General features: G+C 42.3%; 4 protein-coding genes across 5 annotated transcripts; 3 read left to right on the top strand and 1 right to left on the bottom strand.

Annotated features, from left to right (window-relative positions):
• Nucleotides 1-3,003: 3,003 nt before the first annotated feature.
• Nucleotides 3,004-4,434, top strand: LOC123476832 (lisH domain-containing protein ARMC9-like). Of its 2 annotated transcripts, XM_045179678.1 has the most exons (6): nucleotides 3,004-3,229; nucleotides 3,309-3,395; nucleotides 3,474-3,575; nucleotides 3,644-3,809; nucleotides 3,925-4,052; nucleotides 4,174-4,434. In XM_045179678.1, the coding sequence occupies exons 1-6, from the start codon at nucleotides 3,146-3,148 to the stop codon at nucleotides 4,282-4,284; spliced, it is 678 nt and encodes a 225-aa protein (XP_045035613.1). In that variant the 5' UTR covers nucleotides 3,004-3,145; the 3' UTR covers nucleotides 4,285-4,434. The 2 variants fall into 2 exon arrangements, with proteins under 2 accessions (XP_045035613.1, XP_045035612.1); XM_045179677.1 differs by having other exon boundaries at nucleotides 3,013-3,229; nucleotides 3,309-3,575.
• A 1,882-nt stretch (nucleotides 4,435-6,316) lies between these two features.
• LOC116932501 (V-type proton ATPase 16 kDa proteolipid subunit) lies at nucleotides 6,317-7,705 on the top strand. The gene is made up of 3 exons (XM_032940265.2): nucleotides 6,317-6,510; nucleotides 6,860-7,049; nucleotides 7,103-7,705. The coding sequence occupies exons 1-3, from the start codon at nucleotides 6,423-6,425 to the stop codon at nucleotides 7,305-7,307; spliced, it is 483 nt and encodes a 160-aa protein (XP_032796156.1). The 5' UTR covers nucleotides 6,317-6,422; the 3' UTR covers nucleotides 7,308-7,705.
• A 2,632-nt stretch (nucleotides 7,706-10,337) lies between these two features.
• Nucleotides 10,338-13,411, top strand: LOC116932919. Its single transcript, XM_032940835.2, has 5 exons — nucleotides 10,338-10,494; nucleotides 12,010-12,080; nucleotides 12,210-12,531; nucleotides 12,597-12,672; nucleotides 12,743-13,411. Exons 2-5 carry the CDS (start codon nucleotides 12,010-12,012, stop codon nucleotides 12,937-12,939), a joined length of 666 nt encoding a protein of 221 aa, XP_032796726.2. The 5' UTR covers nucleotides 10,338-10,494; the 3' UTR covers nucleotides 12,940-13,411.
• Nucleotides 13,412-13,914: 503 nt separating this feature from the next.
• Nucleotides 13,915-22,698, bottom strand: LOC123466563 (PHD finger protein rhinoceros-like). The gene is given in 8 exon segments (XM_045180416.1): nucleotides 13,915-16,466; nucleotides 16,469-18,113; nucleotides 18,116-21,484; nucleotides 21,558-21,722; nucleotides 21,796-22,077; nucleotides 22,161-22,283; nucleotides 22,357-22,477; nucleotides 22,595-22,698. Coding segments are annotated over 8 exon segments (7,407 nt in total). The 5' UTR covers nucleotides 22,633-22,698; the 3' UTR covers nucleotides 13,915-14,802.
• Between the last annotated feature and the right edge of the window lie 23 nt (nucleotides 22,699-22,721).

The following is a 22,721-nucleotide window of genomic DNA, read 5'->3' as shown; positions in this document are numbered from 1 at the left end:
AGACTCATATGTCATCACAACTCTCGATGGCCGAGAGCTCAGAAGAAACCGAAGAGCAATTAATTGCTGCAAGGGAGAACCTGTCGTTCATCCAGCAAAGGCCACAGCCCAAAAACAGTCAGCAGTTCCCCCTAAATCGTCGTTGGAGCAGCAGCAGCCCAGTCGTGTCTACACACCTTGTTCCAGGCAACAGTCGGTGTTTTCGTTTCCGACCCTGTCCTTGCCACGGTCTGTTATTTCGTCGCAGCCGCCGGCTGTAGTTCAGCCACCAGCTCTGCAGCCGATTCCATCAGTTGTGGTGTTGCCCCTCCCTCCAAATCCTGTTCGTGTCGCTCGTCAAGTTGTTCGCAAGCCACGGACGGTCAAAGTCTGGCCATCGAGTTCCCGGAGTAGTTCCAGGTTGGCAGCGCAACGTCCCACCCTATTGCCAGAGCAGCGACGGTCCGTCTCATTGAGCCCAGCTCGCCCTCCTGATCCGGCTGCGCAAGTAACGCAAGAAGAAAACTTGGGAGCGGAACCAGCGACCGAGTCGACTAGTCTAACTCCAGCCGAACCGTCGGAAGCCGTTCAAGAGTAGCAGCTCCTCTCTAAAATTGCCAGTTACATGAAGTTTTGTTTTAATACGCTCATTTGCTAGTGCCTCCTTGTCATCTCTAATTATGCATCATTTTCCCGTTTTTGTCGTGTTATGAAAAGGAAAGATGTTGTATATCTACTAGCGCCACTAGTGGCAGGCTTAGCTAATACAAAGAGGCTAGCCTCAGTCACACTTGGACAGCCGAGTCTACTACATTTATGCTTTTGGAGAACAACAGCAATCGTGGAAAATCTCTACCGACATGACTGCCGGACATCTCGGATCGGATTGCGGTAAATCTCCGATAAAAGATCGCCGGACATGACAAACGAGTCTATAGTCTCAATAGCCGCGACAATATAATTTTTTTTTTCGACCGATTTAACTTTCTTGGGGACCATTTTTTTATTATGAATATTATTATTTTTGTTTTGTTTAAACTAACCATATTCTACAGCTGGTACTACTCCTTTTTCTGGTTTAGTAAAAGGGCAGATACTTTAGACCTAATCAGACTGTTTCTACTTCGGCACGAATTCGCTTTACGTCCTACCTGTTGACAAAAATAACAAGAATGCGGTTTTTCCCGTACTTTATTTTGTCTCGAATATTGGAAACACATTTCGATGTTGTAATTTGCAAGGCCGCAATTTGCACACCCTATGCCAGACTGCATAAACCTATGGTTTTGTCTAAAACTATCTTGACCTGAGTTGTTTCGGTTAGTCTTTCTGAAAGGCTGGGTGTTCCGAGTTCCGACACTTTTTGCGGGTACTGTAGGTAATTTTTTTGTCTACAATACAACACTAAAAAACAAATTTTATGCTGTAAGGTTAAGTCGCCATTTAATTTTGAAAGTAGTTGGGGATTTTGAGGTCACTTTGGACAATGTTGTGGGGTAGAGTTGGACAAGAAAGGAGCGTAGAGGGGAAGGAGCTTATAACTTTTTACAACCTGAAAACAAACTATATGGTCATTAATTTACTTATCATTGACAAAAATTAGGGAAAAAAGGCGAAAAATATTATTTCGTTCCGCCTCCTATCTTAAATTAAATTTCTTTTCCGTATAAGAAAGTTTCCTTATTTTTAAAGTTAGATTTACTAAACTTTGTTTTTGTTATTACTACCCTAATCATTATCTCTAGATTTTTTTTTTAGTTTTGGTCCATCCTATCCTCCCTTAAATACCCCATCCAACCTGGTACATGCGCCAGTCTAAATTAACCCCCGTCGGACAAGAAAGACCAAAAAATTCAAATCTTTTAACTTTTATATTTTTTGTTAAATAACAGTGAAAATGTTAGAGTAGGTGGGGAATAGAATAAAGAATGATTTGTAAAAAAAATATTGCTGTAGGGGGATAGAAGCAAAAACGGAAAAACTGGAATTGTCCAAGATGGGTCCGGTAAACTAATTGTATACAATGATTCCTACCTTTTTTATGTTAAACTGGTAATTTAGTCAAAATATTTCAAAATAACCAACAAAAATCTCATATGCAACAAAAAAGAGGCGGTCCGCCTCAGTCCCTGCTCTCGGTTCACTTTTTGCTGGGTGAGGTATTTTGGTAATCAGGTTATGGTAGTCTGAGGGGATACCCATGGAATGTCTGATTTTTTGACGGGCGGCAAACTTTTTATTTTGTAGGGCCCGGCCCCACGCCAGCCGGGTATCTTTTTGGTCGATCGGGTTATGTCGTTTTGAGATTCGGTGCGGTTCTTTCGGGCTTAGGTTTCGGTGTGCCTCTTTTCCTGCCCATGGGCATTTGGGTCGGTTTCTGGGTCTGAACCGGTGCAAAGCAAAAAAGAAAATCATTTCCAAAACACGGTTACATACCCTGATTACACCACTTTCTTACCCGATTGCCTGATTTTACCCCATACTTACCCACAAATTTGATTAAGGCTCAAATTTCGTGCAATACATAGCATTTTAATTTTTTTTTTTTTTTTTTTGCGTCACTTATCCGCCGTTTTTCAACGTGGTGGTGGGTCTGTCGGTTTCACTGGTTATTTTGCCGATCCGAACCACTTGAAAAGTACCTACCCGGGTAGTAACCGATTGGCCGATTTTCCGCGTAGGTTGGTGTGGTTTTTTAGGTTTCAGACAATCGGGGCCGAATTATATTATTTTGCCATTTTTACGATATTATCAATGTAGTATATATACGATGTGATTTATTTTCATTATCAAATGTAACACAGCATATTGCCCTGTAAGCACTACGCAATATGACCTTCGTTTGTTCGCTACTCGCACCAAGAAAAAACGATTTTATGAAACATTTAGGCACCCCTTATCCTTATGGCGGGAATCAGCTTATGAAGTGGAATCCATGTTCAGGGGTGAAATGCAGATTGTGTCTTTTCTCCTAGGTTTTTTTTTCTTTTTCCTAAAAGTTTTGTTTCACATTTCATTGCTTTTTTTCTACTTAATTGTTAATAAAAAATAAGTTTTGCCGAAGTACCGGGAGACTATTTTTAATTTTCGTTGCATAGCATTCCTTGCCGAGTTTAATCGATAACGCTGTTGGATAAAGAGTGAGATGTAAGCCACTAAATCTTAAATGGAAGATTATGTCTGCTGCCGAGAGCTTGCCCAGCAACTTGATGAAAACTTTGTCAAAGGAAACAGCGACACGTTTTTTGAAGTAAGCTACATTTGTTACTTTCACTATTTCTCAGGGGCGAACATAAGCGGAGTATAATTATGAATTGGACGGTGCACAGGTATGGGAGTCTCTTGTGGGAAAACCAGAAGAATCTTCCACGGATCCAAACTACGATTTATTTCTCTTGGTTGATTTTAAATTACAAGTATATTTTACAGTTCTACGACTGTCGACAGAAAAAGGCGAACATGAGGCAAAAAACAAATTTTCTCATTTCCTGAAGGAAAAAGGCGCTATTTGTTCCAAATTCAAAGAACTAGCTCCCTATTTTACAATACCGTATATAGAGCACCAAAATCATTTCCTAATACATGAAATTCTAAAAGTAACTGATTCATAATATTAGACGTTCATAATTAAATTTGAAGGTGTTGTAAACTTGTCTCCTGATAGGAGGAATGGGTGCGAAATTTGAGGGTGCAATGGAAAGATGTTTTAGAGAAGAGAATATCGCATATCCACGGTGGTGACAAAATCCGACTAGAACGACAAAACAGAAAATATTTCAACTTAAAAACCAAGTTTACGAAATTAAAAGAGGACCACAAGTCACTCCTAGGTGAGTGCACTGTAAAAGCAGAAATTTTTATTTCAAGTTGCATGTTTTCGTTGTGTACTTTTGTACAAGTTATTTCAAATGAAAGCAAATTTTCTGTCAATTTCTGTAATTCTAGATCTGGCAACTCGTTTAGTAGCAGTTCTTGAGGAATGTATCCGAGGTGATACCAAATGTTCTCTTGAGGCATTTGAAAATTATAATCAACAAATAATGGTTTACTCTCACAGCCTTCGCACAACGAACGTAACCATGAGTTTTTCTTGAATAATAATGGTTGAATTTTTTTAGTGTTAATATCGTGTCTAACACCCTATTTGGCTTTTGTATTGGTTTCTTATAATTTTATTTAAATTTTATTTTTTAGCTTTCTGAAACGGAGAAAAAGAATTCATTGGAGTTAGGTTTCCAGTGGGAGGCTCGCTCAGTGCGGACATCAACCTCGGTTGAAAGGATTGGTTCAAAAAATTCTTTTTAGGTTGGAAAGAAACGAAAGAAAATTTTCGTTCTTGTTGTTTGTTTTTATACCTTATGTTCAGCTGTTCACTAAATATTTTCTACTTAATTACACTATCGCCACGAAACGAGATTTGCGTTGTAGTGTGCAAAACTTTAAAATGTAATAAATAATCATACACAAATAACAGAGTTTTTTGTGACTTTTTGTACGAAGAATTCTAACGCAGTGAAACGAAACCAAAATTACTCAGAACCCTACAAAGGGCGTCCGTGGAAAAATTGGCAGCCTGTGGGAATTCTATCTATTTCCCTGGTGTATTCGATTTTATAATCAGGTTCATATTTTTAAAGATGGTGAACTTTTGATAGCCTCATTCTTTATACGCCCACGCTACCGCTAATGGTGAGAAACGGAAAATGATAAGTTCCAAATGAGGAATTCCAGCATGCCAGGATAAAACGGGATAAAAAAGGTTTTTAGTACATACGTACATTTGCTAGGAACGAAATGTTAGTTTGGCTTACTTAATTTTATTTTTAGTGTGTCATTTTACTTTTTCATGTTGTACACTTTGTATATCATTTTAGGAAAAAATGATCTGCTATATTTCAGCTTGGTTATGCCAAAGCCCTGATTGCCTATGTAAGGACTATATGTCACATGGCCTAGTTTTTTTGCCAAATAGCAGTAGGCCTGTATGGTATGTTGGCTATTATTGCCGCACTTCGCATTGACAAACAAAGAAACATGAATCTTGAATTCTTCTGCTTTCAAGCTTTTTAATTATTGGTGAAATCGTGCTGTTTTTTTGGTCTGGTCCAAATATTCAAGAATTAGACCTTTGGGATGGTAAGTACTACCTTTTATACCCTTTTCAGGCATTTCGTTTGAAACGCTTTCACGCAATCCATGGTTCTATTTTCATTTCATCACCTTCCCAATGAACAATTCTAATTGCCTATACATTAGCCATTTTTAGATGTAAAATGTTTGGGATTAAAGACTGATCCTATAGACTATTGTCAGTTTCACACCGTTACCAGGTTGTTTTGTTTGCGACCACAATGTTATGAAGCCGACATTGTGTGCCTACTGAAATACAATTCTGTAATACCAAAAATATTACACAAGTTCCATAGCTAGTAGCGCCTGCTGCCGTATTACAGACACAACTTTATACGCCCTGTCCAGGTCCTCTCGTTGGCTAACGGGATCATTGCAAATCCGTTAAAAAAAATTTGGATCTTAAAGAAGATTTCCAAATAAAGAATTGATTATTATCGTAAAAAGTAGACCACCCTATTACATCCTACAGAGATTAGATGATGTAAAAAAGACGTCAAACATTCTTTATTTTTTGTCCTTTTCTTTTCTCTTTTTAAAAATAATTTATGCGGACTGACTTTGTTCAGGCAGTTGAAAGGCAGCAGGCCTCTCCTTGAATACGTACAGGGAATAATAACCGGCAATATTCTCCGAGAATTCGCTAACATTTAACAGCGTGACCAGCATTTTCCGGAAACAATAAGTTCTTTTTCAGTTTAAGATATTAGAAAAAAGTGAGACTAGGTTGCCACCAATGAAAGTGTCACATAGAAAAAATCAACAGTCCTACAGCCACTATAGTATTATATTTTTTGTTTCTCCCTTTTTTTTTTTATTTTAATAATATCGAACACGAAATTTCAAATCCTATTATAATATTCAATAAAACTACACATGGATGATACGGCGAGATGTAAATTCGTTCAATCCATGGTCAACGTTTGGATTTCTGCTACCATGTAAATACGAATAAAATTAAGAAAATGGTGCTACACGATACGCATCGCATGCATACAAGATTATAGTTTAGCTATATTACGTTTTTCGTAATATCAATACGATATTTATTTTTGTGATCAAAACACTACGAAAGCATAAAACATACAGGACGCCGCCGCTGCTGCTTGATCGTCCAATGGGGCTTAGCGTTTGTTAAGGTTCTAGTCAGCCAATGACGGCAAGACTTTCTTAGATCAGGTGCTCGCAAGTCACATGAGTAAGAAGTCTAAACCGGCAGAGAGATCGCCATAGTTTGACAGTGGTTCAGTACTCATCTTCTCGGCTACAACTCTTTATATTGCATATAGACATCTAACTTTATACACCTCACCATGTCTGAATCAACATTGACCGAAACGAATCCCATCTATGGTCCATTTTTTGGTGTAATGGGAGCAGCATCTGCCATGATTTTCAGCGGTAATTTTCTTATTTGTCGTGAAATGTATACACTAATACTTGTCAAAGTTGTCAAAATCCTGTTAGTCCAAAAAATGATTTGCGAATTGCGAGTCATGTCTTGTTCTTTAATTCGAAAATTTTATGTAACAACATCTATCCCTATTAATTTGAAATTCCTGCTCATTGTGTAGTTATTTTATATGTAATAGTTTTTTCAAGATATCTTGTGGCTCCTAATCACAAGATGCACTGATAATGGAACTTCAGTTCATCTATTGTGTAACATTACTACATCTTCAACTTTTTTTCTAGAGTTTTTGGGTTGTGAGCTAAGATGTGAATGTTTTTTTCTATTTTTAAACTATAGCGTTTGGTGCTGCTTATGGTACTGCAAAATCTGGAGTTGGTATTGCCGCCATGTCAGTTATGAGACCAGAACTGATCATGAAATCCATCATTCCTGTGGTCATGGCTGGTATCATTGCAATCTACGGCCTTGTAGTTGCTGTACTTATTGCCAGTAAATTATCAGACCCAGCTGATTACTCGGCCTACAAGTAATGTCATCATTTTTGCACACCAAACAGTTCTAACCCAAACATTTTTCCAGTGGTTTCATTCATCTTGGCGCTGGGCTTGCTGTTGGGTTCTCAGGTCTTGCTGCTGGTTTTGCAGTTGGTATTGTTGGTGATGCTGGTGTCCGTGGAACAGCACAGCAGCCACGTTTGTTTGTAGGAATGATTTTAATTCTAATTTTTGCTGAAGTCTTGGGTTTGTATGGCTTGATTGTAGCCATCTACCTCTATTCTAAGTAAATGCATTGGTAAACATCTCTCCTAATGTCATTCACAAGCCCATTAATCCTTTGCCAACATTTAGATAAGTTGTTGATCGGATACATCTTTAGTTTAGATTTTACCCACACTTCAAGTTGCTGTCTGCTTTGGTGTCTAAAAATATTATTGTGAACATTCAAAATATAGAACCAACACATGTCATTCCATGTTAACATTGGTGTTGGCAATGGCATCAGCAGTGCGAAGTCACTTTTTAGCCAGGATATTTTTTCTGTGGGTGATTATTGCAACTTGCAATTGTTACACACTTGTTCATTGGTTTTATCTAGAACTTAAAATTTCCTTAATTTCAATTCTTTCCTCCTTCCAATGTCATTTCTCTGTCTAAATGTAATAAATACTAAGTTCGTTTGAAATTTTTCATTATCTATCGTGTTTTCCTGAAATCAATACATTGTTCCCGTTCTGTACGTCATAGAAAGTGAATGGTAAGTTTACGCATGCGCCGTAATTTCCATATATTCCTGAATTCTACCGATAAAGTTTTTTTTTTTTAAACAGGAATATGGACCTATATTTGAACCAAAGTGCGATGAAAGGGCAAAGAAAATAAGCATTAATGATTCGCTCTACATATTGTAAGGGAGAAGGTTGGTATTTCTCGGAACGACTACTGAAATCTGTAAAATAGAATACTACGTAGCAGAAATGTACGGATTATTCAACTGAAAGTGAAATAATAACGTATTAGAAACGTAGCAGTCAACAGTCCATAACGCTTACTGTAAGTTAAAATCTAATCGTAGGTAGTTGCTATATTCTGCGATCGAAGCTAACTTTTGTGGCTAAAACATTGTGCTCAGGAGTGTGCATTCGTACACATTGGACCGTAAAGAAATGTTAAAGCAGCTTGCGGATTATTGAGAGTAGTCTAATTTTCTGTTTGTCATGAAGTTTGATTACATAATGCAAAGTAACGTTCCCTGAGTCTGCGACACTTTAACGGCGACGAAGAATCTTGCAGTTTTTCACTACACCTACTTTGCACCTGTAGACTACTAAAATCAAGCAGAAAATTGCATGTAGCAAAAGTTTTTCCTTGACGTCTCATTTCCAACCGTAGAAAAGAGTAGGAAGAACACGCATATAAATCTGGAGTGTGATTGCAGTTACACCCGCAACTAGTCCCTAAACGACGAAAAAGCTCCATTAGAAGATATGACCAGCTGGCTGGGATCTCGGCGATCTTACCAATAGCTAATAAACGTTATTAAGGGTCAAATGTTCTTTACCTTGTAAACTTCATGAGCTATACGTAATTCCAGTTGTGACGGATTCAAAACAAAGATGCGGGAAATAAAATCTGCGGGGGCCCTGCTCTTCAATCATTCAACTCACTGGAATGACGGATTGACAGTTGACGAATAAGGGTCCTTTGCATTTCTCGTTATTTATGTTGAGTATTTTTTATGCAGTCGCAAAATAACCAGGCCTTATGCCTAGCTACGAAAATTATCCAGAAACGAATACTGCTGGCGCTGTTAAACAATTAGGGAACCACTCTGGAATCGCAGTCTCTCGAAGATGTTCATCCCGCAAGGAAACCAACGAAATTCAATATTCCTTTAAATATAAATTCATCGTTGCGTAATATAATTCAATACGATCGTGTTGCTATAGTATTCGGTGATTGAAACAGCAAGCGTTTGAGCAGACTTAAGTCAATCGGTCAGCGATCCGAAATCCATACGACAATCACGCATCTGATTTCATTTATTTTTGGAAGTGGCAATACTAAAACATGTAATGGAATGGGGGTAAAGTCCAATTTCGCTCCCCTCGAATTCAAACATAACGGTATTATTACCTAAACAAACCTTTTCTTCAATTTTTTCATTCGGCGTTCGAACTGTCAGGTCATGGAGACATTGAACGGAAATCATTTTAATGAGCGAAACTGGAAACAGTCTTATATAAGTGGAATTATAAATAACAGTCGATCTCGCCTTTGGTCTATCAAAGACAAGGGTTTTTAGTCGAACACGCCTAACATTACATACGAAATATACTGAATGTACAGCGGAACTAACCATCGGCAAACCTCCGTTCATAACAGGTCCGGTGAGACAACTGACAAATATTACATTGAAGAACGAGCCCTTAGGTATGAATACAATTACAAAATAGGTCTTGCCCGTACTGTTACTAGAGCTTGTGTTTTACCCGTCAGGACTATACATTTAGGTAGATGCGATCGCTACGCCGACTTAGAATGGTTACGCGGAGGGTGCGGCTAAGGCTAATTACTATTGTTGTGGAAGACTAGCATCAGGTTTGAATAATTTATCGACCTCATAAAAGGCCATTGGGTGACAACAAAAGTTTCGAATGAATGCGAAGACTGTTGGGGAAAAAGGGTCTGGATATTTGGAAAAGAAAACGTAAACAACCGTGTGCGGTAGGGGAGGGTGAAGGGATGTTATGCTTCTAGAAAGAAGACATTGGAAATTACATGGGGATCCTATGGAAAGTTGCGTTGACTTGTCGAGCAGAATGATTATGCAGAACATTACATTTTCGTGTCATTAATGGGAAGGGTTGTTGAATTATTCATCAACGTTAACTAATGTTTACCTAACCGTGATTACTTGAAGCTGTCAACTCTGCTACTGTTTTCAGCTTGCGGCGAGAAAGCAGAAAACGTTCAAAACAACAATGTTGGAGCGAGAAAAATATCGTGAGTTCGTTATACGCACTTGAAACATGCAACCATATCAGATAAACTTGATAAAGCAATCATGTTCAGTATATGAGTAGTGTGTTGATCCATGGTTAAAGTTGATCTTACAAAAACTCACACCAACAAAACTTGGCTGCAGCGCGCAATCTGTATGATTTTTCTGTTTTTCATTTTCGTACGTGGCGTGCGTCTCTTCTGAAATCGACAACATATTTTTTTTCTTCTTCTTCTACACCAAATAGCTGTTGGTCACGTGATCCCCTCCCTTCCATTGCCTTCTCTCAGTCACGGTTTCCTCCTCCCTCTTGTTGTACCTTCTCAATGTACGGCTCCCTTGGCTATTTATTTCGAGGTTCCAGCAGGCTGGTATTCAGTCGAGTTTAGAAGTCCATCATCTCTACAGTGCTTTTCTGGCGCTTTGTTTTAAACCAGTTTAAACCCTTCAAAAACTGTTCTGTTTTTACGGTAAGACATAGTTTAATCATTGTTTTTGTTTCTTAGTTTAATTACGGATACAGTTTCTTCTATTTGTGTTGTAATTACAAATTAGTTACAAACACAATGGAAAAAATCTCCGCTAATTGACAGACATTTTTCAGATTTTGTTTTCTATGTGAATAGTTAGGACTTAAGAATTTCACGGCTAGCACACATCTATAGCGGGAAGTTCAGTATACAATAAAAAATCTACTTGTTTTGATAATGTAGTTTAACAACAATAACATTCGGGAAGCATTTGGCTAAAAATTGTTGTTTCGCTTGGGGACGTTTCATCCGTAAGAGCCATATGTGTGGATAGCAACCGAATTTACCTTCAAATTGATCGATAGTCTCCTATTTAGACCGGCTTGTTTTTGAGTAGCTTGTAGTCTCACGTTTGTCATTGCCTGCACCTGAGAAGAACGCCTAGTTGGAGCCCGGAGAATCATCGAAAGATTTTTCCATAATCCTATGCTCTCCAGTGCATAGGTTTAGCACAATCTTTTACGGATTCAAAGAGAATCTAAATTTTGAGCTCTCTGCTCACGAAAAAGCCGAAATATCATGGGGTTAGGGATTTTCTATTACACGTTGAACGAGTTGTCTGTGTAGCGACCCACACCGTAGTCTATTATTTCTATTTTATTATGTTTTACCTCTTCCTTTTCGTCATGTCACTTATGCTTACTGTGCTGTCAAGTGAATCTAAAAAGAAATCATTGCAAAATATCACGTTGTTCTATTCGGAAAACATATTTTCTTGGCTAAAGATACAGAATGACAACCAGCACTGCTAGTGCTAGGGCCGTTAAAGTTCAATTACAGCTGATTAGAACTTTGAGGATGTCGTCTTTCCCAATTGAATGCGATTCAACATGAAGCAAACAATGAGTTGAATCATGGGACCTTGTGGCAAACGGCCACGCAATACAAGGGCGGATCTACTCCACATAACAGCTGAAGGAAACAGTCGAAGGAAATTCGCATTTCCTCATCTCACTTTCCAAATAAGGTTACGCAAAGACGAGTTGGTGTAAAAATAAGATGTCAATATACAATGGTGCCAGTCCAATACGTAACACGAGCCATTTTCTTTTTTCAAAACCTAACATTCATTGTCCTTTACGCACAATAAATTCATCTGTAGAATGCTAGACATGTAGATAGACATGTACATCCTACAGCAGGTTTTAAAATGGCTAATACCAGTACTGGCTGATTTTGCATCAAATTTTATGTAGATCAAGAAAAAAGAACTTTGTCTATTGGTGTACTTATAGAAATACCCTAGAACAGGAATCAGGACTATCTATCAATACGACCTCAAATGGACATATACACTAAAACTGGGCCGAAGAACAACGTTTGCTTGTTATTGACCAACTCGTATTATGATCGTTAAGCTATTACTAGTACAAAGCGACTAACTATCTAGTTCCACGCCTATGACTATGACGCTACATATAGCATCTCATCAAATCTATGGCCACTTTTACACAGATGGTTTCTTCAACAAGTTTCGTGTCTCTGCTCATGACGATTTGTCTGATGTACTCCATGACGCTGCTCAGGTAATATAACAATAGGTCATGCATTACACAAGATGTACTGTATTTAAATAGACTTTTGTGATTTAAAGACATTTTTCAAGAAATAAAACTTTTCTTTCATTGGTTTGTTGGTGTTCCCTGCACTCTTAGAGCACGGGCCCACACATTACCACATCCGCAAGTACCCTTAGGTATACATAAAGATGACGGAACACTATCAGCAAATTATTTTGCTGATTTTCTCCGCGTCCTCTACGCTCCTCAAGCGGCCAACGACGACTCGTCGATGTCAGTGGGCGCGGTGAACGAAATGCCGAATGATGTTTTCCCGTTGATAACGCCTGATGCAATTGAGCTTGTCGCTCACGAAGACATTTACGAATCAAACCGACAAGAAGAGTTTCCGTCAGAAGGCGGTGTGCTATTGCCAATTTTGCAAAAACGCAATGCTAGATATTGCGGCTCCTACCTGGTAAATTAATAATCATCTATTAATGGATTGCGGGATACGAATATAGTACCTTTATTGTCATTTAGGCTGACGCTCTCCGTATGGCTTGCAGCCGTAGCAGTTACCTTCCACTGTTCGGCAAACGTTCCATTCAATCAGCGGGTAGTTACAATTTTATCAGAATTATATTTTTAGCGAATTTCAGAATATAAATTGTGTGTCTTTTTTAAAGGTAAGTCAGTGACAACTACCGCCGCTAGCCCTGATACAGAACTGGGTACGTGGCCTTTTATCGCCGACGATAAAGCCCATTCGATTCTAAACAATCAGCATTTGTTTCACCGTTTTACGCGAGGAGTTCACGACGAGTGTTGTGTCAAAGGCTGCACTTTCAAAGAGCTGACGTCTTACTGTACTCGTCCCAACTAAGAATCTCCACCATTCCTACAGCGACATGCTAGCTGATGACCCGCACTTTATGCGTTTATAACGCAAGAGTTATGCAACAATAGCGTTAAGCAACTGAAAGTAGCACAAGCATGTTGTTGATGTAACCGTTCACTGTAGTCTGTCGCTTTTTCCGTTTGGGCATTCGTAAGTGACCTCTACATTTGGCTCCCGCTTTTCGCACATTATGCTTTCGTTGGCTCGTTTTTTTTTGGCATTGAAAACATTGACGAGTGCCGTCAGGTCAAAGATATTGTTTTTAGCAGCTGCTTCGACTAATACGCTGAATTGTTACGGACGTTTCTTTTGCCACAAAAAACATTTATCATATATGTTTGATATTCTTAAGTCCCGATTGCGAACTTTTCTAAACCATCTGTGATTCGTTCTATTTGTTCCAAGGGCCTAAGTTTCCTTTGTTTTTCAGGCGACTACATTGCAATGCTCTTCACTATTTTCCTCTTATTTTGTTACGCAATCAGCCTACTGTGAATTCTCGAAGTTATTCTAACACTATGTCAGAAATACAACAAAAAAGAAGATTTAAAAAAATGCATTATACTGCGTAGTTTTTACTGCTTTTAATCAAGTAATCGACGATCTAACATGAAACCAAAAGATAATAAGTTCAATATAACAATGTCCTGTTTGTTTGGATTCAAGCTTGTATTCAGTCAGAAAGCCCGTACCATGTGGTCACATCGAATACCAACACAATTTGGAACCAGTCTCGTTCGAACACCAGTTACCTAATACATGAGTTGCAATACGATTAAAATATTCAGTGTCAAACATAAAATTTACAACAGCTAAAGAAAAACTCAGTCGGCGGTGTTCGTCATAAATAATATCGAAACCTTACACAATTGTTAACTCATCCATTGTTGAAAGGTGTTCACAGAGTGGGACCAACGTAGTTCATTCAGGAATATTTTTTTTTTGCGGTTTCATGTTGTTTTGTTTTTTTTGTTTTTTTCATTTATTTCATTAGACTTTTTTTTTTATATTTTTCTTTTTTCCTTAGATAAATGCTGCTTTTTGACGTTATGGGGTTGGTGGTGGATACGAAAGGTCACATAACGTTGCACTTACATAGGAAAACTGTACACACTATAAATAGCTCTGACCACGTTTTGACCTGGCTATGAAATCTTAAAGGCTAGAGAAAAAAAAAAAAAAAAAAAAAAAAAAAAAAAAAAAAAAAAAAGAGGCATGGACAAACACAGACATAATAATAATGAGGTTAAAACATTACAATAGGCAAAAATACAAAACGCAATATTATTCAAATATACAAGGGACAGAAAGATGTTAAGATATCTGTGTCCGTATTTTGTTGCTTTAGGGGATAAAGAACACGAAGAAAGGTATGTACGGGATATATGGGAAAATGGTTCAATTAATCGTCCGATGAGAAAATAAGACTTTTATTCCACCTGAATATGGGCAAGTAAAAAAATAAATAAAAAAAATAAACAATGCCCCCCCCCCTCTCCCCGGTAAAGAAGTGATGGGGTGTCAATATGTTCGTCGTAAAACGATTGTAAACACAATGCATGCAAAACTGTTGAACATGTTGGTCTAACAAAATTTCATAAAATGACGGTTGCAACCACGCATTGAACAAGACGAAATTGGTTTAGAGGGGTTCATTCATTTCATTCCAACAAGAAAAGAAAAAAAAAAAAAAATCCCGAGCAGTTACATCAGTCACTTGATTTTTTCCCCATCTCCGATTCGAATGCCACATCGCGTGCTATGAAACGCAAAACAAAGGAGTAGATGGAAGCAAAATTATGTGAGGTGGGAAGAGGGGGGGGAGAGAGAGGCAGTTTCTTACTTTCATCATCTGACTTCGCAGCTCTCTTTAGGCGTAGCTGTTGGCGACGGAGGTGGAGTAGAGTCTGATTTGGCTTTGGTAACGTAGCTGCCCTGCGAGCAACGCGCTAGTTTGAGCTTGATAGGCATCAGTCGCATAGAGGTGACTCCCGATGGAACATCCCCTCCTTCGTGTTTCTCGAGCGGTGGCGGTGGTGTCACATCTTCGTTACCTTGAGATTCCATGTTCTGCAACAATTTCACATCGTTGGATGGAGGATCGCGAGTTCCACTTACAGGCTTCTTGCCAAAGCGAATGATCAGTTTAGGCGGTGCCGAACAATTTTCTCGATTATCTTTGGAAATGATTTGAACCCCATTGCGACCGGCGTGACCATCAATGCAAGGGTTGACACCGTTCTCATCACTTAAACTTCGTTTCCTCTTGCGGCCGCTTTCGACGGCGTCCCCACTACAACCACCAACGCTAGCAAAATGGTAGCCTTCTATGCCACCTCCGCCGGCGATGGATACAAGGTCCGTGCTCGCTACCGGAGGCCTCCGACGGTTATTGCCGTCGCGGTCCTTGGATTTGCTGCGATCCTTACGCGTTTTCGTTTTGTGTCGCTTGTTTTTGAATTCAGGTTTGAAATCGAGACCGCAAGGCGCGCCATCTGGCTTGTCGGCACTGCTATTGTCACCGACTGACTGCTGCTGATGTCCTTTTCGTCTCTCTGATTTGGAAAAATCAGCCATCACTTCTTCGCGAAATTTCATGCTTTGCCTCCATAGCTCCTCCAGCGTTGGCGGATTGTTTTCCAGGCGCGGCGGGTCGCTGCCACCGCCCATCGAGTCTCTTCCAACCAATTTGTTGACATCACTGCCAGAGTCAGATAAACGTTTTTTAGGCGGCCGGAATCGGATCTTCTTGGCTTCATCGTCTTCTTTGGTGTGCGCGGCCAACGGGTCGTCACTGGCGTTCTCGGTGGAAACGTCCAGCCCACCCGAGTCACACACAGTGACCACTTCACCAGCGCCAAGTTTTTCACGGAATCGAATCTTCAACTTTGGAGGCGGATGCGTAGCAAAATCCAAATTGGTATTCTTATCTTTGTCGCTGACGACGGTCATCTCTTGACAAGTGGCGTTGGTTCGGTTACTCGGAGGCCGCCCCCGTCGCCGTTCCTTTCTCTTACCCGCTTCCGTTTCGCTAGTCCTGTCCGCCGCCAGAGACGGGTCCATAAGCGACGCCGACATCTGGAGATTACGCAATTCTCGCGAAAGTGGCGGATTCATGGCATTGCCTCTTCTTCTTCTTTTACCATCCCTGGCGTGTTCATTGAGCGGGCCGGTACTGATGTAGTCATCGTGACTGCCAAACGATCCTAGTGAAGCCACAGCTTTTGGAATTGAAATGTGACTTTTTCCTCCATTATAGCCCCCACCACCACCACCACCACCACCACCAGCGCCACCGATGGCTTGCTGCCCCAGGTTCGATGAGGAGGGAAGCGTTCCAGTATTGGTGCTGCCAATGACTTCGCTGAGATCATTGCTTCCGGCTAAGAGGTACTCCTCGTTGGCATACGCGAGGGCCGACGAATAAGGGAAGTGAAGGAAGGCATTCAGATGAGAGGGTTGAGGCGGAGCAGTAACGTCTTGCGAAACGTATTGCCGGATCAACTCTTTTTCCGCATTCGCCTCAGATTGGAGCTCTCGGCGGCCGGAGTGCAAGACGCGCTGCTGGCATTCAAAGACGACGGAAGAGCTGAGGTATTGCCAGCCGAATTGCCACCGGAATAGTTAGCGTCCAAAAACGGACCTTTGATTTTGAATTTGAGAGCGTGGCGCGAAGAATCAATTGACGTCATGATGCTGTTGCACGTCGGCGTGGCAGCCACCGTCGTCGATGGACACGCAGCTGGTGGAATAAACGCTTCCGGTTTGACGGCATCGGCTAAACACGGCTTGGCGGCCAAGGCTGACTCGATAGCACGATTAAGGGCTTCCAAGTCCTGCATGGCTTTCACTGATGGCCCAGGCATAGAAGCTGCACGAGGCAAACAATCAGCAAGTTGATTGGGTAATGCGCTGCTGGTCTGTCCGACAACAGGGCTTGTGGAAGAAGTCGAAGAAGTCGAAGGAATCGGCAACGGTTCTGCAACGGGAGGGCAATGATTAAGCTCAGCAGTGGAAGTCGGTTGCAACTCTTGCACGATCGCAACGTCGCGCTTAGATTCCGATAAGGAAGGAGGCTCTTCGACAATTCGGTTATAGGGCAATGGAGCACTCGGAGTTGTCAATATGCTCGATTCGACGTTGGGCGTACTGACGTTGACTCGAGGAATCGTCAACCTCATTGGAGGTACAATCTGAGGGGCTAGAATGGGCGTTTCGCACTCAACGGAACGCTTGCGAATCGGCGGCGATTTGTCGAGGTGGAACGACATTGGGGTGTTGGTCATCCTTCGCGATGCTTCGTTCTCGGAATCGAAACCAGCGCTGTCGGTGGAAGGTTCGCGGCTTTTTCTGCTGCGCGTCAAGCCGGTTATTGAGACTGGCTGGCCCGACTTGCATTTCGGGCTTTTACCGCTCAAGGGACTGGAAAATGCCTCAGGCTTACGAATCAATTTCGAATTTAGCGGACAACTTCGTTCGGGATCACTGACGTCGTCATTAAAGTCGTCGAAATCGTAAACTGTTCCAGCAAGGTCTTGCGATGAAAGTCCGGAGACAAGTTTCGGTTCGAACACGCCCATCGGGCCCCTCTTCGCCGCGGCACCGCCTCTAGCGCGGGCTCCACGATGGCTCCCTCTCCCTCTTGCTCCTCCTCGTGGTCTACTGGGCGAGACGTTCGACGTCAACGCCGGCACCTCAGTAATAGGTGCGGCGGTCTCAGTGCTTTGAACACTAGACGGATGCATATCATTCAGTTGCTCTGCCGTCACTTTCGTGGCGTTGATAGCTGCCTGACGGGTAGGACGTTGACGTTTCTCTGAATTGAAAGCGTTAAGCTCGGTTGTCGGTGACGAGACAACGGGCGAAGCTTCACGAACGTTTGACGGCACCGATCGATAAATCACATCCGGCGATGTCAACAAGCCTGAAGATGACCCGGTAGTCGGATCGTCCGAGTGAATTGGTTGATGAAATGCCGTGTCGAGCGTGTGTCCTACTGGCCCTATATTTACTGCTGGCGTAATCGTTTCCAACGGCGATGATGGCAATGGTGCCGGACTCGCACCTCTTCTGTTCGATTCTATAATCTCAACCGATTGGCTAACACTCTGCACAGGTAATTCTGGTTCTGTAGGCCCTTTGGCGGGCGAGGGCCTCCCCCCGGCAGTGCCAAAAGCAGTTTTTCCGAAGATCGATTCAAAGATTCAGTGACGGGCGGTGCTGCTGGTGGTGGATGTTCTTTTTCAAGTTGGACTTGAGACTCGCTATGTTCAGTGTCTGAAACACGTTTTGGTTCCATCCGAGGTGCTTCTGCCGGTGCAGGGCATTCAGCCCGCGGTGCAGAACTGGACAACGGCAGCGCCGGATGTGGTGGACACATGAACTGTGGGGTTTGTGACGGAAGACCAGGACGCTGTAGCATCGACACGTCTCCCACGGCGGGGGCATTAAACGAGGTAGGAAAAAGAAAAGGTGGTAGGAATTCTGGCCTGAAAAAGGAGCTGAAATACGGCGGGAAGTGAAACGGGGTTGAATACGGAACGTTGAAAAAATAAGGGGATAAAGTGTGATCTTGGGTAACCACCGCTGAGGGATCCGTGTGAGCATAGGCAGATGGCGAGGACCTATTTTGAGCAGATGCATGGGATTGCGTTTCGACTGGCTCTACCGATTCTTGGTTGGCTGACACAAGAGGCATTTCCGGAGCAAGAGACGCTTCATCGTTCCGATTTGTGCTTGATGCCTCTTTGGCTGGAGTCAAAGGTTTCCACTTGCTAGACGGAGCGATGTTGTTGGAAGGCGTAACAGCTCTTTCGGCGAACAGCGAGTCCGTTTCCTTGTCGGTCACTACAGACAACGAGTGGCAGTTATTTCGGCCGTCTTCAGACTTGGGAGACTGCGTTTGCTGTTCAGGTTGCGCTGATGATCGGCTTTCGCTTGGCGTTGCTACGCTTTCAGCGTTTGGCAACGGTGTCGCACAGCTAGGTGGTGCAGGTCCTGTTTTGATAGCGTATTGCATTCGCAATTTTTCGACGAGATTCATTGTTTCTCTGGCGCTGTCCTCGTTAGTGTCTGCCTTCGGAATAGCTTCCGCGCTGAACGAATAACTCAAAGTGGAAAGAGCTGCCGTATCGTCCTGATCGTAATCCTCATCAAACAATCGGCCTTCACTCATTTGCGAAGCACTTTTCAGGAAACCTGTGCCACTGTCCGAAACGCTACGAGCAATGTCCAACAACTCGCTTTCGTCAAATTCAAAGAGGTCTCCACTTCTGTTTGCTACTTCCTCTTTCGCCTTTTTCACGGGAGGCTGAGTAACGGAAAAAGGCTCTTCGACCGGTTTCGTGTGCTCGAGCTTGATGTCAGAGGGCTCCTCATTTCTCCGATGCTTCCCTGTCTCCTCATCTGGCGTTTGGGTCGCTCCTTCAAGAGTTGGGCGTTCAACCATTTCAGCTCCTTCATCGTGCCCGGCTCTCGTGGCTTCCGATTTCGATAAGGCATCGTTCGCTTGACCTTTATCGATCCGGCCTTCTGGTTCGGGCAATTTTTCCTGCTTAATTGGGCTGCATACTGGCTCTGAACTGGGAAACTCAGCTGAATTTCGACGCTTTCCGTCAGAGTGTTCGAGTCCAGTACTTGTCCGACACGGTTGCCGATTCTCGAATCCTTCACGCTGTGTCGATGAGATGGAATCTCCTCTACTACGTCTGTTAGCCTGTTTTGGCTTAGGTTTGTTAACATGTGATCGATTATCAGGGTCGGTGACGGGCAGTTTCGTTCTTGCAATGGACGGCTCGTCGGATTTGGCTGGGCTGGCAACACTTGGTGTCGTGATTGCTGCTGCTGTTTCTCCCGAGGTTTTAGACAGTCGAGGCGATGTGATTCGGCCTTTGATCGCGTTTGTCTGAGGAACGGCTTCGCTGGCGTTCGATCCCGATTCCGAATCGGAACTGTGACTGGATGAATCGGATGATGAGGACGAAGAGGAAGATGACGATGATGAAGAAGAGGATGAGGACGAAGAGAATTTACTTGGTTTGGTAACGATATCAATGGAACTGGTGGTTCCTGCACCGGTTCTAGGCGGCGGTTGCTGTGGCTGCGCAGACTCTGACTGCGGGTGCACTTTACTGACATTGGTCGATTTGACTGATTCGCTGGATGAGTTGGAGCTAGATGAGCTACTAAGGCTGGAGCTTGAAGATCCAGATGAAGAGGAACTTGATGAGGAAGACGAACTTGAGGAGCTATTTGATCGAGATCTTGAACTGGATGAGCTCGATCTCCTTCTCGATCTGCCGGGTTGTTTTTGAGCCCTAACGGCAACGGGACATTCGGGTCCGGATGGGATCTCAGACATCGGGCTGATTTGAGCAACTTTCTTGACCGGCTGTTGCTGTTTGGGTTGTGCGGAGGACTCTCCGGCGGGCTGGGCTTTATTTCTGACCGGGCCACTTTTCGTTTCCGAGAGAGTCGATGTGACCAATTTGGTGGCTGACACGTTTTTGCCGGTAGTTTTCTGGGCCCCACGACCAGCTGAGGAGGACTGACTGGATGTAGCCACACCTCCTCGGGTGGAATGGGATTCGGACTCTGATGGCCGGGGACCCCTGTCTCGAAAGGGCTTACCGGCTATCTGAGTCGTCTCCGCATCAGCACCCATCTTACCTTTCTTTTTGGTTGTAAGCTCGCTACCCTCTTTTGAATCACCAGAATCAGAATCAGTTGTATCGAACAGGATATCAATCTTGGATTTTGATTTCGGTTCTACTTTCCCTTTGCCAGGTGGGTTCGGCACTGTTTTGGGATCAGGTTTCAATTTCTTTTTCATAGAAGAATCACCCGGTATGTCAGAGTCGATGTCGAACAACGAAATCGACGACTTGCAACTCCCGATTTTTATTGTTTCTGCCGCTTTCCTAGCTGCCTGTCTTTGCGGCACATAAGATGGAAACTCGGATGGTGCTATTACTTTCTCCACCAAAGAATTTTTCTTCTCCTTTTCTTTGCCATTGTTCTTTGCGTCTCCTTTGGGTTTCTCCACGGAACAGGTTTCCTCCGAGGTTAAATTCATTGTCTCGGCAATACTTTTAAGTTCACTCTTGGGCTGTTGGGAGAGAACAACGTTTTCTTTGCCCACGCCTTTAGTTTCCTTCTCTTCCTTTTTCTCTTTAGCTGAGACATTGGCATTAGCGCTATGCAAACTTTCGGTGGCCTTCTTTGCAGCCTGTCGCTGAGGCACGATCAAATCGGTGGTGGATTTCGTAGCAGATTTGGGCTCACTAGTTTTCTTACCCCGACCCCGACTGCCAGTCGTGACAGGAGAAAATGCCTTGACGGCGGCTTTAGTCCGCACAACTGAAGAACTAGGGTCACTGCGAGGTCCCGCTTCTTCTTCGCTGTCGGTGTAAATGAACTTGCCAGCTCTATCACTAGTTTTAGAACCGGCTTTTTTGGAACCGAGCTGTGTAATGGCTACATCGAAATCGCTGTCTACCGAGGTAATTGATGTTTGCGACGGTGTTCTCACCTGAATGGAAAGAATAAACAATAGGATATCGTGATCAACGCAGGAACTCGAACAGAAAGATGACAAGACATACCGGTCTCTTCCATCTACTGTTTGTTTCAGTATCAGAGGCAGCCGATTCGGCACTGATGGAAGATAGCGAGCGGGATCTACGGCTTTCGCCACCATTCATGTACGTGCGTTTGTATGGGTTGTCTTCCTTTAAATGATTGGGACGACCAACGATTCCATTTTTATCCTGCAACCAAATGAATTCAACGCACAGAATGTGAACTGTTTTCTTATCATCGGCAATTTAGGGAAAGTCAAACCTTTTTCATTACGGGGATGTTCGACTGTACACCTGCTATGAGTTGAATGACTTGTTCAAAGCCTTCTTTTTTGATCGTTTCCCCACGTGAATATACAAGGTCATAGATATTGGAGCCGTGATTGGCATCACGCAGTGCAATCAGTTCAGCTGGGGTGATATTTTTTTGGAGATCAGACAGAGACAAAATGGCTGCTTGCTTGTGGAAGGTTTGTTCCCGCAATCGAAAATACGATCGCGATAATTTCTCTCTTCGGCTGACCATGTAACACAAATTTCGAACCTACAGCAAAGAACAGTATTTTACCGACAACTCTGCATTTAGCGTGATAAAAATAATAAAGTGAATGCGAAATATGTTCTTACCCTCTCTAGGTCTTGTCGCAGCTGTACAAATAATTTCATGCGTTCCATATCTTGCTGTTGTTGCTGACTTAATCGTTCCGTTTCAGTGGTTTTGGGCGGTAGCAATGGTCTATCTCGGTTGGACTGGAAATTTAAAAAATAATAATAATACATTGATTAACTTGTAGTAGAGATAGATGTATTTGGGAGCACATACCTTTCGTTTAAGAACCCAAAAGTTGAAGATCTGATCGACGACATCAAGATCAAGATCTAACGTCCGAGAAGTTTCGTTAATGCTAGCATGTTTATAGAAGTCCGATTCGATGAGTTGTAGCCTTTTTGAAGCGAGGAGAAAAAAAAAATAAAAAAAATAATAATTTGTAGTTCTTCATTCAGACAAATAACGCCCAATAATCAAACGCAAAATGAAAACAAGTTTATGTATCCTATACTTTTGGGCACGGATTAAGTTCCTTTCTTCGACAGTCATTTCTTTTTCAATTTTCTAACGGATTGGGTGTTTTCCTCCCCCTCGCCTTCAACATGAGATCCCGTGATCCCTCCGGAACTTTTTTTTAC

The sequence above is a fragment of the Daphnia magna genome, linkage group LG10, assembly GCF_020631705.1.
Source record: "Daphnia magna isolate NIES linkage group LG10, ASM2063170v1.1, whole genome shotgun sequence".
Taxonomy (NCBI): Eukaryota; Metazoa; Arthropoda; class Branchiopoda; order Diplostraca; family Daphniidae; genus Daphnia; species Daphnia magna.
The sequence above is the reverse complement of the archived record's forward strand: the minus strand, read 5'-3'. Positions and strand labels throughout refer to the sequence as shown.